The sequence below is a fragment of the Rhipicephalus sanguineus genome, chromosome 1 (assembly GCF_013339695.2).
Source record: "Rhipicephalus sanguineus isolate Rsan-2018 chromosome 1, BIME_Rsan_1.4, whole genome shotgun sequence".
Classification (NCBI taxonomy): domain Eukaryota; kingdom Metazoa; phylum Arthropoda; class Arachnida; order Ixodida; family Ixodidae; genus Rhipicephalus; species Rhipicephalus sanguineus.
Window position 1 is genome coordinate 146,612,008 of NC_051176.1, and position 18,780 is coordinate 146,630,787.

General features: G+C 45.3%; 1 protein-coding gene across 3 annotated transcripts in view; it reads left to right on the plus strand.

Moving 5' to 3' along the window:
* LOC119399743 (neuropathy target esterase sws) overlaps positions 1–18,780 on the plus strand; it is a 210,073-nt gene that overhangs the window by 91,171 nt on the left and 100,122 nt on the right. For all 3 annotated transcript variants that reach the window (XM_049417014.1, XM_049417015.1, XM_049417013.1), the window contains exons 21-23: positions 9,551–9,614; positions 11,273–11,441; positions 16,808–16,990. In XM_049417014.1, coding sequence (XP_049272971.1) covers positions 9,551–9,614; positions 11,273–11,441; positions 16,808–16,990 — 416 coding nt within the window. The remainder of the gene's footprint in view (positions 1–9,550; positions 9,615–11,272; positions 11,442–16,807; positions 16,991–18,780) is intronic.

Here is an 18,780-nt window from a genome sequence, read left to right on the forward strand (position 1 = left end):
GTAATCCACTGCACAGATCCTCAGAAGACCGTCAGAACTCTTTCCCCATTTATTGTTGCCAAGTGTCTTGCTGACACCATTGGACCCGGCTACAAAGCCACTAAAATGATTAGCGGCGACTTGTTGCTTGAAGTACGAGACAGTGCACAGTACAGAAAGCTTTCAAACCTTGTGACATTCGGCGCTGTTCCAGTCACAGTGACCCCTCATCGGTCAATGAACACCGTTCGAGGAGTGATCTCCGATGATGACCTTCTAAACCTGACTGAAGAAGAGCTCCTCGAAGGATGGAAGGAGCAGAACGTAACCCAGGTGCAAAGAATTAAGATCAAGCGCGAGAACAAAGAAATTCCGACAAAATTTTTGATCATCACTTTTGCTTCAACTGTCCTGCCAGAGTCCCTTGAAACTGGGTATACAAAAACAAGAATCAGGCCCTACATCCCCAATCCACGTAGGTGCTTTAAGTGCCAACGTTTCGGCCATGGTTCGCAGAGTTGCAGAGGCCGACTGACCTGTGCCAAATGCGGGAACCACGAACACTCCTCCGACACCTGTGACAATCCGCTCCACTGTCCAAACTGCGAAGGTGAGCACGCGGCATACTCTAGAGCCTGTCCTACATGGAAAAAGGAAAAAGATATAATCACGCTGAAATACAAAGAAAATATCTCGTTCAGGGAAGCACGAAGGCGGTGTTCGCCTTTCTATGGCACATTCTATGCTGATGCGGCGCGTCGGGGGGCAGCGCCGCAGCGGCCTCCGCCACAAGTCCAGCTCGCGCGCAGCGAGCCGTTTGTGGCTCCTGCCCCCGTGGTGGAAGCAGTTACCTCTGCTCCACCCACCCCGCAAGAAAGTCCCGCTACCCTAGGGTCGCTGGCACCAACACAACCACCGGCGAGAGCCTGCGCTACGCGAACCGAACACGCAGGACCGTCACGACCCGTCACGGTGGGCGCAGCCAAGGCAGCCTCACTTTCTCCGGTCCCAGCTGGCGCTGTCGACGAACAGCGCAGCCTGGACCCGAAGACTGTCCCATCTACCTCCGGGCTGGTGGGCTCAAATATCTCGTCTTCTGTGGCGAGACCTTCACGGGAAACCTCCCGCTCGTACGAGCGCTCGTCCGGCGCCTCGCAGGAGGCAATGGACACTACACCTATCCTAACGGCGCATCAAGCGCCCAAGGAGCGGCGAGCGTCCCTCGACCGCTCCAAAAAAGATAAGACTCGCGTCACAGGGCCAGGAAAGGGCCCTGCAATCTAAGGCAGTATCTTTTTTCTCTGTACACACAGCACCAACTTACTTTCACAATGGAAACACAAATTATGCAGTGGAACGTGAGGGGTCTTCTTAGGAACCTCGATGACGTTCAAGAACTTCTACACAAACATAACCCAAAAGTGCTGTGTGTGCAAGAAACACACCTTAAACCAAAGCATACGAACTTCCTTACACACTATATAACTTTCCGCAAAGATCGTGATGATGCGCTCGCATCGTCTGGCGGTGTTGCCATCTTAATAGACAAAAGTGTAGCATGTCAACGCATGCAGCTGCAAACACCACTGGAAGCGGTGGCCGTTAGGGCTGTTCTTCTAAACAAACTCATTACCATTTGCTCACTTTATATACCCCCACACTATCAGCTACACAAACACGAATTTCAGTCTTTTATAGATGAGTTGCCAGAACCTTACGTTGTTCTCGGTGACTTCAATGCTCACAGTAGCTTGTGGGGCGACTCTCGCAACGATGCGCGAGGCCGGCTCATTGAGCAATTTCTGCTCTCTTCGGGTGCATGTTTATTGAATAAGAAGGAACCAACATTTTATAGCCTTGCCAACCAAAGTTATTCATCCATAGATCTTAGCATTGCTTCTCCCACACTTTTACCTTATCTTATCTGGAGCGTTATAAAAAACCCTTTTGGGAGTGATCATTTTCCAGTACTCCTGCGAACAACAAAACAAAACGAATCTCCACCACAAGCCCCGCGGTGGAAGGTCAATGCAGCCAACTGGGAAAAGTACCAACGTCTTACTGCAAGGATCTCTTGGGCCGACATGTCTTCCTTAGGAATTGACGCTGCAGTTCAATATTTCACTGCTTTTATAATTGACGCTGCCTTGCAAAGTATACCTGAAGTAAGAAGTGCGGTAGGTAAACGTCGTGTTCCTTGGTGGAACGAAAAATGCCGTGAAGCTCGCAAGAAGCAGAACAAAGCGTGGGGGCTACTACGCGATTCCCCCACTGCAGAAAATCTAATCAATTTTAAGCAGGTACAATCTCAAGGGCGGAGAACGCGCCGGCAGGCCAGAAGAGAGAGTTGGCAAAGATACATATCAAGTATCAACTCCTACACGGATGAAGCTAGGGTATGGAACAGGGTTAGTAGGGTACAGGGTCGACAAACATTCTCTCTTCCATTGGTGAACACACATGGAGACACATTGGAGGACCAGGCGAACTTCCTGGGCGCACACTTCGAACATGTGTCCAGTTCGTCACATTACTCCGAAGCCTTCCAACGGTATAAAACACAGGCAGAAAGACAGAAGTTAGAATACAAAAGTGCAAAAAGTGAGGGATACAACCGGCCTTTCTGCTTGGCAGAGCTGCAGGCAGCACTAGCTTGCTGCAACGGGTCTGCCCCAGGTGCCGACCGTGTAGTATACGAAATGTTGCAAAATCTACCACATGAATCACAAAACACCCTCCTCTGTCTCTACAACGGTGTATGGTCGTCCGGAGAGATCCCCACTGCGTGGAAGGAGGCTATTATAATTCCAGTTGTGAAAGAGGGCAAGAATCCATCTTTGGTTTCCAGTTACAGGCCTATAGCCTTAACAAGTTGTCTTTGTAAAGTTTTTGAAAAGATGATAAACCGCCGGTTGTTACATTTCCTCGAATCCAACAAACTACTTGACCCTTATCAGTGTGGCTTTCGAGGAGGTCGGTCCACTACTGACCATTTGATACGTATCGAGGCACAAATTCGTGAAGCATTTGTCCATAAACAGTTCTTCTTGTCTGTGTTCCTCGATATGGAAAAGGCTTATGATACGACGTGGCGGTTTGGAATTATGAGAGACCTCTCGCACTTAGGCGTGCGTGGTACAATGTTAAATATAATAGAAAGCTACTTGTCGAACCGCATATTCCGTGTTCGGGTGGGCAATGTACTATCAAGACAATTTGTGCAGGAAACTGGAGTTCCTCAGGGTGGGGTACTCAGTTGCACCCTTTTTATTATAAAAATGAATTCTCTTCGTCTGTACATCCCACGTAACCTGTTTTATTCTACGTATGTAGATGATGTGCAGATAGGGTTTAAATCCTGTTCTCTCGCAATCTGTGAGCGACAGGTCCAGCTTTGTCTCAACAAGGTCTCGAAATGGGCTGATGAGAACGGGTTCAGATTGAACCCACAAAAAAGCACTTGCGTCCTTTTCACAAGAAAAAGAGGTCTACACCCTGATCCTGAAATTTTCATGCGGGGTGAGCGTCTAGCGGTCAACAGAGAACACAAATTTCTAGGCATAATCTTAGACGCAAAGTTAACCTTTGTACAGCACATAAAATATCTTAAAAATAAATGTATGAAAACAATGAATATCCTAAAAGTGCTGTCACGCACAACGTGGGGCAGCGATAGAGAATGTCTGATGAACCTCTATAAAAGCCTCATACGCACCCGTCTAGATTATGGAGCGATCGTTTACCAGTCTGCAACGCCAACTGCTCTGAAAATGCTGGACCCTGTCCACCATTTAGGCATTCGTCTTTCCACAGGTGCCTTCAGAACAAGCCCTATAGAAAGCCTCTACGTGGAATCAGACGAGTGGTCTCTTCATTTACAGAGGTCATACCTATCTTTTAAGTATTTTTTGAAAGTGAACGCAAGCACTGATCATCCCGCATATCCTGCTGCAAATGACCTGACCAGTTGCCAGCTTTTCCACAACAAACCCGCAGTGAAGGAGCCTTTCTCGCTGCGTGTACGAGCTCTTGCTGTAGAAACAGGTGTCCCACTGCTCGAACACCGCTTAATGGCTCCTACTTTACAGGTCGCGCCTTGGGAGTGGCAGGTTATAGACTGTGATACTTCTTTTGTAGATGTCACAAAGCATGCCCCCCCTCTACACATCCAGATGTATTTCCGTGAACTGCAGCACAAATACCCTTGCGCAGAAATTTTTACAGATGCGTCAAAGTCCCATGCTGGCGTGTCCTACGCAGTCGTCGGTCAATCTTATTCTCACTCTGGTACTCTGAACCCTAACACAAGCATATTCACAGCAGAGGCACACGCAATACTGGAGGCCGTAAAACACATTAAAGAAATGAAACTAAGAAATGCAGTAATATATACAGACTCCTTAAGCGTGGTGAACGCTTTAAAAACCCTCAAAACATACAGAAATCCTGTTATTGTATCGCTATACTCACTCCTGTGCACCGTATACTCGGCCGAACAGCATGTTGTAATATGCTGGGTGCCAGGACATCGTGGTATAAAGGGCAATGAGCTGGCTGACGAGCTCGCCATGTCAACTCATGCAAACGCTACTGCATCGTCCACAGCTGTCCCTGTAATGGACTTAAAGCCCCTAGTAAGGAAAAAACTCAGGGCTTACTGGCAGCGGTTATGGGACCGACAACTAGAAAATAAGTTGCACGTGATAAAGCCACACCTCGGTAACTGGCCACCCACATCAAACATACGTCGTACAGATGTAACACTCTGTCGACTTCGAATAGGACACACACACAGCACACATGCACATCTCTTGGCCGGTGGTGATCCACCTGTGTGTGATAAATGCGGCGAGCCACTCACCGTGCTCCACATTTTATTACAATGCAAGGAACTGGACGCTATTAGAAGAAAACATTTTCCGTTTCCCTACCGACGTCAAATACCATTGCATCCATCTATGTTCATAGGTAGGGAACCGCTTTTTACATATAAATCATTATCCGCTTTTTTAAAGGATGTAAATAGTTTCCATGTCATGTTCTCCGGCAACCCGTAGCACCACCTCTGAGAAGAGGCTGCTGCTGCGGTAGCTACAAGAAAATAGCACCTGCCTCGCGGCCCTTGGACACAAGCGCTGTGAACGAGGCATTCGTGCTCTGGCCATGTGGTTATCGTTCATTATCACGACTCCCTGACATTGATCCTCACTGCATACATCGCGTCACTCTCATAATTTTATCACTTATATGTTTTACCCGCCCTAGGGCGCGGAATTTTAGGCCCATATACAGCCGTGTAACATTATCATAGCTCATATCCCCTACATATCGTAAATCGCGTTTCATTCTTATATTTCACCTCTGTTCATGGCGCTCTTTGGCCAAGCATGGCCCTTGCGCCATTAAAACCCAGATATCATCAAAGGTGCAGGTAAGAAACACTTTTCAATGCAAAACAGTCAGAGTTGAAACATGTTCTGCAAATTCTGAAGTGCCAGAAAAGCATGATGACAAGCAGTTATTAAAGTAATGTTTCAATGAAATATTATAATATTTCATTGAAAGTACTGATAGTTCAAAATGATTGCAAAGTGTACAAAATAAATGGCTTGCTCCAGGTGTCCAGCTTCTCTGTGTTGGACAATACAAAAAGCTAATATATACATTTCGTGACCTATATATTGGTCATAGTGATGCCCAGTTTGTGTGGGAAAGCGAGCAAAGGTATACCAAAACAGGTATGCACTTACTGTGCAGGCAGCTGCTGTTGTGACACCTTGCAGCAAGTGCCTGGTTAATTTTTTCTTTATTCTTTAAGCTCCAAAGCAGTGGTTCTAAGGCTGGGTGGGGAGCATGCACAAGCCTCCTGATATTCTACTATTGTACTCAATCAGCTTTGCACTGTGAGCAAGTTGGCCTAGTTTTGCACCTTGAACTGTTGCTGAAGCCTTCACATGCTTGTCGCAGAATTTGTACAGTACAGTACACTAAGGTGCATTGTTGTATCATATCGTATAGTAATGAATTAAGGCATTTTCATAGGCAGTGTTCAAAAAGTGAAAGATTAAACTGCTAGTCAAGCTCCTGCAGAATGTCGGTATATTATCAACCTGTGTGCTCTACTGTGACTGAATACTCCACATAATGCAAAGCATTTCTGGATAAAAGAGATCTACTGTGAGAAGAAAAGATGTATTTGTTGTTAGTTGATTTGGGACGTTAATCCCCAGATAGTATTATTATTATTATTATGTTAGTTGAACCCAATAATTAGATCAGTGTACACATCTGCACATGTACCCATGCTTGAGGCAATGTTAAAGCAGTGTATAATGTCAGGGTAGAAATTTGACAACACAACATAAGCTCCTGTCACTTTTATTCGAAAATCTTGTAGCCAAATCAACTAAAGCACCAATTTTCTGCTTATTCATAGATGAGTGGCTAGGAGCACAGGAGGACACTCTTGATGATACCTCTTGTCAGAATTTTGTTTTTTGGAGCTTCCTAATGTTCTGAAAATTGCCAAAGATGACTAAAAGGTAATGCTCAGTCGGCATTTCATATGGCGCTTGGAATTCCTTGGGAAAGATTTCCCATGGCAATGTTTAACAGTGTGCCAAAAAATTGTCAAATAAATTGATCTATTTACTTTGGTGCAGTTAAGGGAAGAGTTCTTTAAAAGAAATGACAATGAACCTAGTATGGAGCCTTAAGGAACTCCAGAATATGCTTTTAACATACTTGATGTATATTCCTACATTTTCACAGTGTTCAGTCAATCAGATACGCTTTATTCCCATTTGCATTAATTCCTGCTGTCTTTTTAATGTGAAACCTGATTAGTTATGTGGCACTTAATCAACTGCTACTACTTTGTACATAGTGATGTTGTGCTGCCTTTATCTCTTGCCAAGAATTATCTTCCACCTATAACACCGAAAGATAAAATGAAACAAGAAAAATTATCACGAACATGCAACAGTAATTGAATTTTCCTATATCTTGTGTTGTCACCATGCAGCATGATTTTGTACCCGAAAGTGAGGCAGTAAAGTCTCATTGCAAGAGGCACGGTTGCAAGAGATGCTCCGTTATGAGAGACATTTGGAAATAGTTTGGTTGTTTTTTTTTTTTCTATGTTCAACATGTTAACGACATCGTATGCAAGAGACATGGTTACAAGAGACATTGGTTACTAAGGACAACTTGTTTAGGTCCCTCGAGTATAAATTCTTCATTATAGACATGCTTGAAGGTAAACATTAGGCAGAGGTCTGTCTTGTTGGGTAAGTAAACTGAGAAAACTATTATTTCATCTCCAACCAACGTTGCGTAAACACGTAAGAACCCGACGTTTCGGAACCGACTTGGTTCCTTCCTCGGGGGTGACTATGGCGACTTTGCAGTGGCGTCTTGAAGGCACTCTCGCGGCAGTCAATGACACCACGCATTACCACGGAGCGTACTCCATGCGCCTACACCGGTGGGGAGGGTTCCGAGGGAACGGTTGATGTTTTGGGTGGTTCGCTGAATGTGCCACGACTCTAGTAGTAATCTCCTCCTCCATTTGGTTTCACTTTCAAGGATGGCCGTTCTGTTGAAGTCTATTTTGGGGTCAAACGTCTCGGCATGTTCGGTGACGGCGCTGCGCTCTTTTGTTGAATTTCCGGACGTCATTGACGTGTTGTCTGATTCGTTCGGGAAGGTTTTTGGTCTCGCCGATGTATGATGAGGGGCACTCGGCACGCGGTATTTTGTATACGACACCAGGTGCCCTGTCCTTTGTTGGTTGGTCTTTCGGGCGGGAAGGAAGCAGCCCAGTGTGCATGAATGCACGTGTGCGATGTGCACACCTTCTTTTTTGAAAATCCGGGTCAACGCCTTGCTGGCTCCCTGGACGTATGGGACAGACACGCGTTTCGGAGAGGCGTCTGTCAATGCTGACCGGGAGTTGCGTAACCTCTTTTGCTCTGTGCGACGGGCAACGGATCGAATGATGGATCGAATGAAACGGATATCCAAAAAATCTCATTCGATCCGCGGTAATGCATGGGGTCATTGACTGCCGTGAGAGTGCCTTCAAGACGCCGCTGCAAAGTCGCCGCAGTCCCCCCTGAGGAAGGAACTAAGCCGGTTCCGAAACGTCGGGTTCTTACGTGATTACACAACTTTGGTTGGAGATGAAATAAGTTTTCTCAGTTATAGACATGTTTGCGCGATGCGGTCGTTGAGCTGGTATGCACTGAAATTCTCATACCCTTGGCACGATTCTGATCCATTCCGTAGCTGGATGTCATTCCTTGTATGTTTGAGACTATAAACTGCACCAAACTTTCTCTCATTATGCTTTTATAATCGCCACTGTGCTCCCGCACCGGCTCTGTGACGAAGTGCCATCGAGTCGGATTTCCATCGCAGAGTGGCAAGAAGTGTCGGCAGTTGTGGCTGACGAACATCTGAGAGCACTTCATAAGTATTGTGAGCAAGAGAAAGGCTTGCAAAGTGAAGTGCTTTACCTCCAGATGTTGGGAAGAAAGCTAATGCACTCCACATTCAAACAAACTACTATGAATGACTTCTTTAAGCTATACAGTAGACTCTCATTAAACAGAACCTTAAAGGACCAGGAAAATGTATTCCGCTTAACAGGAGTTCCATTTACTAAGAGATGAACAGGGATGCAGAATTCAAGTACAAAACCAATTGTGTTAGTCAGTTGTTCCGTTTAAGCAGCAGTTACAGTTAAGAGATTTCCGTTTACTGAGAGTCTACTGTACTATCGCGCTCAGTATGAGGCTACATCACGCGAGCGCGTGGCCAAATGCTCTACAAGGTTGTACAGTGGCGCCGATCATGGCATATTTTCGAGTTATCAAGAGAGAGTTTGGCTGCTCATGCAAACACGCATCGCCTCCACTTGCTTACTTTCATCCTCGAAGTTATCATTTTCAAATCCAATATCACCGCAGTGCTAAACGAGGGAGAGGGTGAAAGCAAGTGGAGGCGATGCGCGCTCGCAGGGACATCCAAACCCTCTCCCAATAACTCGAAAATATGCCATGATCGGCGCCACTGTACAACCTTGCAGAGCGCTCGGCCATGCGCTCGCGTGATGTAGCTCATACTGAGCGCGATAGTTCTTAGCAATTTCCTGTAGATGTGTTTGAACACTTCAATGCTGATGTATAATAAAGTGATCTAGACCGATTTCTAAGTGTTTTTAGAATCTTTGGTTACAAGAGACCTTCATTGCAAGAGACATGTTTCCCTAGTCCTTCGAGTGTCTCTTATGAGGTTTTACTTATTATGTGTAAGGACTGTACTATTCCCATTCTTGCTTTATTTTAGTTCAGAGCTTAAGCTATCCTGTAATGCATGTTCATCCTCTGCAGTGAGCATAGCATGAATGTAACCTGAAGCAACATCTCTGCTCTTTCTGCTTCTTTGCATAGTTGTAGCCATTCCGGTTTAATGCAAATTACTGTGTAGGAGCAAGAAATCAGGCTGAGAAATTTGAAGGCCTGTGTGAAGTCAGTAGCCATTTATTTTTTCTTTACTATTGCTACAGGACCAGTGTTCCGGCTGACTTCCGATTACATTAAGAAGCAGCTTGGGGCTTCTGCACTTGACACGTAAGTACGTTTAAATGGGGTTAAAGGAGCCCTGCAACACTTTTTCAGCATGGTCAGAAAACTATGTCCATCGGTAGTCGAGGTTCCTGAGAACACGGGAGCCAAACATATAGCGCAGCACGCGTCCTGGAATTTACAATTAATCTTAAAGTCAGCTAGAAATCGTTTCCTTTTCTCTCAACAAATGATGTCATAAACCAAAATGACCATGTCATCAACCCAAAGTCCACGGCCAAATGGCTGATTTGAGGATCGTGAGCAGCATAGTTACCATGGCGTCCGCAGGACGCCGCCACATGCCCGTGCGCACTCGTGATCACACTGAAAGAAAGCCGCGCGTTCAAATAAAAAAAGAAAAGTGCTCAAGGTCATGACGTGCTGATGAAGGGATGCATCTTCTTGCCCCCTTGTGATCCCACTCCCTGTGTAGCTTTCAGCATGCTCGCTAGTATGAAAGGAGAGAGAAAGCGCTTGAAGCAAGCGACAAATCCCTGTAACGCCACTCATACTTGACATATTCTAAAAAATTTTGTGGCAGTCGATTTGTGAGGCAATGAGCTCTTTTAATGAAGCCATTTGATGATTACTTGGTGCTCCAGGATTTGATCAGTTTTTGGCACATTAGTTTTTCGTGGATTACAGTGATTCATATAAACTTCGTTCCTAAGTCAGTGCCATGCTGCTTGGAGAGAAAGAGAGAGAGAGAGAGGAGATGAACAAGAGAAAGGCAGGGAGGTCAAGCAGAATTGAAACATCAGATTTGCTACCTTACACTAGGGGGAGGAGAAAAGATCAGAAGGAGTGGTCAGAAGAGCAGGTGTGCAAAAAGAAACCAAAAAAGGAACGGTATGGTGCGGGAGTATTATAGCCTGTCCAATAGGTCATTGCTTCACAAAATGTTCAATAAGTCCTTAAAGGAGTACTGACATGATTTTGAGACATCGCAGAAGGGACATTTTTTGTTTCCTTGGTATGCAGTGTTAGCGCTCTCCACACACCGGAGCCGAAGATTACGTACAAAATATTTTAATTTGACATTGAAATTTTCGTCACTGAGCATCCGCAAGCCAGCCCCACTACAATGGACATCATCCCGATGGGTCAAGACAGTTCCCCCAAGTTTGCGAGTTCTGCGTCCTGCATGCAGCGTAAATCGTAGAAATCACTGTCAGGGTCACTGGACGACAATTCATTCATCGTTGTTTATGTGCACCACAAGCAGGGATGCCGGATTTGCCGCTAGTACGTCGCGAGTTTCTGTATCCCCGTGACGTCACACTGCTATGAAACAGTCACTGAGAAGCCGGCCCCTCGATATCGAAACCGAAAGTGTCTTTTTAAGGTAGCGGTAATTAAAATATATACGATGCATTCCCAGGCATCACAATACTCGTTTTAGGTTTCTCGACACCAGTATTTTTATTTAGAGCAACAATCTGAAAAATTTTTAAATTCGTGTCAGTACCCCGTCAATAGATTTCCAGTGCGACGACAGTTCAGGTCATCATTCTAATACTGTCTGTTTTGAAAGGGGCCTGTCGTCAGGGCGGGCCAACATGGCCACTAGCTGCGGCAACAAAGGACCTGTGCTGCAGCCAAAAAAATTATAGAACATGTTGCTTAGGTAGGTGGTGCAGCAAGTGATTATTTTCATGCAGAGCCAATGAGTACCGCCTGTGCAACTGGTTGGGTCAACAGGAGGACCGCAACAGGGTGCTTCTGTACCAGTGTGACAGCCAGATGAGCTCGTGGACCCAGCGCTGCATCCGGCAGGCAGACTGCATACTTATTGTGGCCCTTGCAGACCAGGAACCACTTGTTGGTCAGGTGGGATCAGAGTGCTAGACAAAGGGAAGAAAGCATTGTGCCAACACCTGTCAGCACTTAAAGGGACACTAAAAAGAAACAATGGATCAGTTTAGATCGATAAATTGTGCTCTGAGAACTCTAATGTTGTCAGTTTCGCCATCATAGGTTTATTAATAGAGGAGGAAATCAAGTTCAAAGTTTCATTTTTAAATTTCGCTCCGAAATCTCTTCGCGTGACGTCACGGATTTTAAAGTGTATTTATCGTATTTTGGTGTCATTGGCCCAACAATATTACCCCAAACTTCATATGTTAAGTCTATGGCCCCCTCAAAGGACAATGTACTTCATTTTTACCGAACTACATAGTCCCTAGTAGGTGCCGTCAAAACGTGACGTCACAGCAAATAGTGCGGAAACTTCAAGGTGGCGTCGCCACCCACATCTTGTTTTTGCGCGTTTTCTCATTTACTAAGCGTCTTCTCGCAGCTAGCGTGGTGTTTTTGCTATCGTGAAAGAGTACTAATATGAGAAAAATAGTTTTGCTCTTTAGTGTCCCTTTAACGGAGTACTGACACGATTTTGAGGCACCCTAAGAGGGACATTTTTCGTTTCCATGGTATGCACTGTCAACACTGTCCATACACCGGAAGCAAATAACGCATAAAATATTTTACTTTGATTTTGAAGTTTTCGATGCCCATCATCTGCAAGTCAGCCTCACTGCAATGGACATTATCACGACGAGTCAACACAGTTCACTGGGTTTGCAAACTCTGCGTCCTGCATGTAGCCTAAATCGAAAATATCACTGTCGGAGTCACTGGAGGACAGTTCACTCATCATTATTTATGTGGACCATTGCGACTGAAAGCAAATGACAGAGCTGCTGCTAGTATGTCGTGAGGTGCTGTCTTCCCGTGACGTCAGACTTGTGTTTACACGTCAACACCAAGGCCAGAAAATTTTAGAACCACTGTTCTTTGTAATTATTTTTCTTTCGCGGTGGGGTTAAGGCTGTTTTTAGGGAGATTTATGGCTGTGCACACAATATCTGGAGTCCCCTTGGCAAATCGGGTGAGTTAGTAGATATCCGTTCCCCAACTATCGTGCATCTTGATGTTGAAAGGCCTAGCTCCTTTGCCAAGTCTGTCCTCTTCCTCCTTGGGACCTCATCCACCTTTCGTAGTCCAGTGGGCTTTTTCCGGGTGGGTATTCTGCACATGCACGGTAGTGGTGATGAGGCGTGCACCATGTTTTTTGGTGGCCACAGTGCGATGACAGGAGCTAATTGAGTGACACCTGGCATCGCAAGCTTGCAAATCTTCCCCCCTAAAAAAAGTGTGAACCCAGGCCTTGTAAACGCAAAGAAAAGTTCGTTGCACCACAAGGGTGAAGCAATAAATGCGATAGCAACAAATTGGAATGTTTACGAATTAAGACTAGCAGCTAACTACGTTAGGATCCGATCTACAAAATGCTGGTGTAAGGGAATGCGGTTGCTCCAGTGAGCGAAGCGGTTTTCGTGCTGTCTGATGCAAAGTCAGTACAGTAAAACCTCGTTAATTCAAAGTCACTGGGACTGTGAAAAACTTTCGAATTAAGCGGGTTTTCGAATTAACGAAACATACAAAAAGCAGGATGCAAGGAACTTTGAATTACTGAAAGTAATCAGAGGGGGTCGTTTGGCCTTCTAGTTTGCGGCTTCAAGGGTTGTTTTCCAGCAATACCCAGTCCCATTTTTGCCGCAAACCCGGGAAAACGGCGGGCCTCGCTGCCGTCAGCGCAAAAAAAAAGAAAGGAAAGAAGTCTCGTGGTCAGCTGAAATGCGTGCCTGCGGAAAAAACGGCATGCTTCACTGCAGCACAGTGGTGACACGCGGGCAGCATGTCACCTGCTCCTCGCAGCGTCAGCGCGTCATGATGCGACCATTCGCCCATTCTTTCTGGTAAAATAAAGAATATGATAATGGCCAGTGTGACGGAATTTGCGATCTGTTCTGGCTGGAAAACATGATCATTAAAGTTTTCGAACTGAGTTTTCGAAGTAGGCGTTACAGGCAAGAACTCTGCCAGCAGTGCAAGTGCGCAAATTGCCAGAGCAACCGCCAGTCGGAGGCTCGCATACATCATGAATTCCGTCAGGTCGTCCAGTATTATTTTTTCTTTTCCCAAAAAGAATGGGTAAATCATGACGCGCTGACGTTGTGAGAAGCATGCGACATGCTGCCCGCGTGTCACCGCTGTGTTGCAGTGAAGCACGCCTTATTTTCCACAGGCGCACGTTGTAGCTGACTACGAGACCGCATTTTTTTCTTTATTACTTTTTTTTTGCACTAGCACCAGCGAGGCTGGGTTGCTTCAACTGTCACTCATTAATATTGCTACACTGCATTGCCCTGTGGCTCCTAATGGCCGTCGCTTCCACGGAGTTGCGGCGAAATCGGGATCTGGAATTGGCACATGGCACCCAAAGTTTTTGAATTAACCGGGCTGGCGCTGACCGCCGCTTCAAAATATCCACTCAGATTTACATTGCAATATACGGGACCGCAGAAACCCTTCGAATTAAGCGGGATTTCGAAATAACTGAGTTCGAATTAATGAGGTTTTACTGTAGTGTGAGCGCAGCACATACAAAGGTATGAGATGTCTGCTGATCTGTTGAGATAGCACGTGCGACCGTGCCCATTTCATCAAAGCTTGCAGTTCCTGCCCACTCGACGCTTAGCAGTGTGACAAGCTTAGCAGTGTGACACCTTACGTGCTAGCTACCATTGCAGGTAGTTTTCTAAAACAATTTGTGGGGGTTAAATAAGAGAAAGACATACTGTTATACTTTGAGGTTTTATTGTAGCAGACAAATGCTGGCCCTCGGCCAGCAACCACATGGTACACATTGTAAATAAATGTGTTAGATGATGAGTTATGGTGATGGCTGCCTAACATAAACTGTGGTGGTGGTGCTTGTTGAACATGAATTGCGGTTCAACATTGGCTAATGCAATAAACATAACATACATGTACTCATATGGTCCAACAAGCTATAGTCGCGTGTTGCTCGTCCCCGCAGGAATACGCCAATGAACGCAGCTTATAATATGCACATCGGCCCACGATAGCGTGCATTTCTAGGCTTGTGCGAATAATAAATTTTAGGTGCGAAGTGAATTCGAAGTGAGTAGTGATTTGGTCGAATAATTTCTAATCGAATTCGAATAGTATATATATCACATATAAAGAAAAACCAGCATATTTGTCGTGAGTCCTTGGCTTGTGCGAATAGTAAATTTTAGGTTCAAAGTGAATAGTGATTTGGTTGAATAATTTCGAATCGAATTTGGATAGTATATATTGCATATTATAAAGAAAAATGAGCATATTTGTCATGACCCAAATAACCTGTACAATATATTTTTTAAAAATTGAAACAAGGCATGTGTAAATGTCATTCTTTTTGGTTCAAAGGAAGTGGAAGCAACATTGAATAGAAGCAGGATTTGACTTTCGGTAGAATGCAAGTGATAACCTGAGAAATATGTTCCGTTTTAAAATTTACTGTACTTAGAGCATATAAGCCAGTATAACAAGCTTTTAAACTTAAAAAAATTATGAATCGATGTGACTGTAATATATTCAGTTAACCTTGAAGTGGGGCTTTGCAGCAGTGCGGATTTTCCCTGGAAAGGTGTATTCACGGTATAGCACCCCTCCACTGCAGTTAAACCGCCTTTGAATATTTGCACAAGCCTACCGTATTTATTCGAAAATAGGTCGGGCACGAATATAGGTCGACCCCTACTTATAGCACTCTACGAGAAATAAAAAAATATTCGAAAATAGGTCGACCCATGTTTTTTTTTTTTTAGAAACAGGAAAATTGAAACATAGCACACCTTTATTTACAATTAACTTAGCGCCCTAGTCGCTGCCGGGAGTGTCATGTTCGTCAGATGTGCAAGGAAGGTTGTCGGATTCTTCGCAGGCATCCTCGGCATCCCAAATGACGTCGACTTCGCTGCCATCGATTGCGTTGGAAATGCAGCACTTTTTAAAGCCAGTCACGATAATTTCCGCTGGCAAGTCTTTCCGCGCGTCCTTCACCCACGTCGCAACTTCATTGAGGGAAGCCCTTCTCGCGGCGTCCCGTCGGTGTCATTGCAGCATCCTCCTTCAAGCCACTCTTTGTAACTCTTCGCCACCCGGTCCTTAATGTAGCCGGGACGTCATACCTAGCGGTATGACGACCAGGTCTGTTGGCCTTCTGCAGGGCCTCCTTGACGCCCGGAGCCTCAGTTCTTTTTCAAGAGCGTCATGCCTGCCAGTTGCTGGGCCGCGAAAAGCACGACGCCATCCATTGCACGCGAACAGTCGGTCCCGCTGCTTCCACCAACCCCTAATCAACTTTTACGTCGAACTCACGCTGAGCGGCACAATTGCTGGAATTCTCGGCAAAAAGTATCACTTGACGGTTGAAGTCAGCTGTGTAGCGCTACCGACGTGACACCGTCGCAACCGCGCATTTGCAAATGCGAACCGTCACGTCAGATCAAACAACAAACAAAGAGTGAGGCCTTAGGCCAGTGCCAGGGGTGCCAGTGCGGCTGCGCGTCGGCAGGCAGCACGGCTAGGGGGCTAGGGACTTCACGGCCTACCTAGGGAAATCACGGGTTCCAGCGCAAACATGGCGGAGCGGCTGCATTTCGCGGGGGCTTTGAAAAGGCGGTGTGCAGCTATTGCACAGATAACTTTTTTTTTCTTAGTTACTTAGTTGGAAAAAGCGAACGGGTACGGTTTTTATACCAGATTTTATGGTATATAATGTGCGTATGTAGCAGGAACTGCTTGAAGAACAGCAGGCGCGGCAGTTGAACGGCATAGGTACGGTGCTTTTGGTCGCTTTGATCGCGAATATAGGTCGAGATTCTTTGGTCACGAATATAGGTCGATAGCTGATTATGGGCAACATTTTTGGGAAAAAAAGGTCGACCTATATTCGAATAAATACGGTATGCATTTTGTTTTGATAAAAGTGACATCTGTGCTCTAATGTGAGTGCTGACGTTACCTCGGACGAAAAGCAACCCTTTCCATGCCAGTTTATCTGACATGCCTGGTAAGCCCACGACATGCAAACAACTACTAGCTTTCCATGAACACGTCGATCCACCTTCTAATGCTTGGCTCAAAGCCGAAAAATGTGGCATAGGCAGCTCCTCTCTGACTGCTTTGCATGCAGTCGATTCCCACAATCCATGGGATCTACTGGAATTTTTCGTGGTCATCAATCACTGTATTCATTATCATTTGTGTTCCTCATTCTGCTCAGTTGTGCTTGCCAAATTACTGTTTACTACGTGTATTTTTCATGTCATTCCCTCTTGCAGCTTGAGAAGCAGGCAGAAAGCATAGCGCAGCGAACCCAGAAGGAGCTTGTTCTGCTGCACAGGGAGGGCGCAGACAAGCCACGCAACACAGTGGCCTGGCTCAACATGCGCTCCTGGTGTTCCTCTCATCATCACATTCGATGCCCTAAGCGCATGTTCATGCGCCACTCACCTTCTCGAATTGTAAGCAGAAGTGATTATTAGCGGATTTTAGGCAAATGCCTGTTTTGTTCCTTGCGCTGCTATCGCGCCATTTTGACACGTGAGCATGACTTAGAGGTTAAGAAGGGCTTTTATAGTGTTTTTATAGTGCCTATAAATGCCTATTTTTGGCGTCCGTGCCTAAATGCTTACAAATGCCTATAAATGCCTATTTTCAAAATTGGGGCCTATATGAAGGCTATTTAGCCTCAAGTTTCGCTCCCGGGTGCTGTTTGAGACCGTTATTCGTGTTACCGCGTAAGATTAACTGTTGGGAACTATGGGGTTCAACCTAGTCCTCTAGTTCAACCAACTCTAGTCCTCTAGATCAGCCAACCAACAACCGCTGGCAGCAGTGAAGCGGGGCACGCCGGCGAGCATTCGCCGCCACGTTGACGTGGCCCGAGCGGTTGGCGAATGCTAAAGCGCGGAGAGCCGTCAGCGTAAAGGAGAGTGAAGAGCAAAAAAAGAAAAAAAAAATGAACTGCATGCAGCTTTTGTTTTGTTTGTATTTACTTTTTAAGGTATTCACGGCAGTAGCGTAGCCAGAAATCTTTTTCAGGGAGGGGGGGACAGGGGACAACCATACTTTATATATGTTCGTGCATGCGTTTGTATGTGTACGTGTATATACACACACGCAAAACTGCAAAGTTTCGGGGGAGGGGAGAAGGTTGAACAGCCCCCCACCCCCCGCCTGGCTACGCCAGTGCTTCACTGCCAGGGGAGAAATTGGCTCTACGCAATTCGACCCGGCCAATGGGAGGAGTCCCTCCCATCTGGTCTTTTAGCAATCTGGCTGTTTGCTCCTGCTCCTGCTCTGCACTTCTCAGTCATGCCGGAAAGACACTCAGGAGTGTGTTGATTCGACAGTGAACACTTGACTCACTCTGCAGAACACGGGAGTGCGAATCGTGCGGGACAACGCACGCTATGTTCAAATGTTGGCGCCTTTGCGCCATCTTAAGCAATATTTTTTTCGTGTTGTAGATAGAGGTCGCGCACGTCTTCGTTTGAAATTATTTGCATTTATGTGAAAATTTATTGTACCTATATTTACGATTTTGGAAGCCTAAAACATTGTTTTGCCTGCCTATTTTGGCACCTAAAACGAGCTTTTTTAGTGCCTAAAAATCTGGCCTCTAGTGATTATGTTTACAATGCTGGCAAAGGAAATAGCAAATACATAGTACTTGAAGGGGGTGGGTCTGAATTCAAGTTGCGTTGTCTTGCTCATTTGTTTCGAGAATTTATTGTTTGAAATTGTTGAATGCAGTTGACTTCTATCAATTTGTTTGTATAAGACCTACAAAATTGATCGAAAAAGTAAAGTCTTAGTGATACAAATTTCATGGAATCACCCCAACCATCACATAAAATTCATAACATCGAAACACGGGAAAAATGCAAAAAAAAACAAAAAAAAAACAAGAAAGTGAATTTACTTGCATCCAGTAAAATTTGTAAGCATGGCGGAACTCTGTCTGCTGTTTATAGCACAAGGAAATGAAAACCAGGTCAAACGTCTATATCTCTTTGGAACAGATATTTGCACTCGCACTGTGCTTAATGCACACAAAATTCCTTGCAACACTTGAGCATGCATTGGCACATAGAAGAGAACTTGCATGCTTCAAGATGCTTGCAGCTTTTCCAGAAATGCCAAGCATTGACAATGATGACAAGAGGCTCTATTTCTAGGCATTAAAAGAGTGTGTTTATGCACTAAATATAGGCACACAAAACAATGCTCTATGCCTCCAATGTCGTTA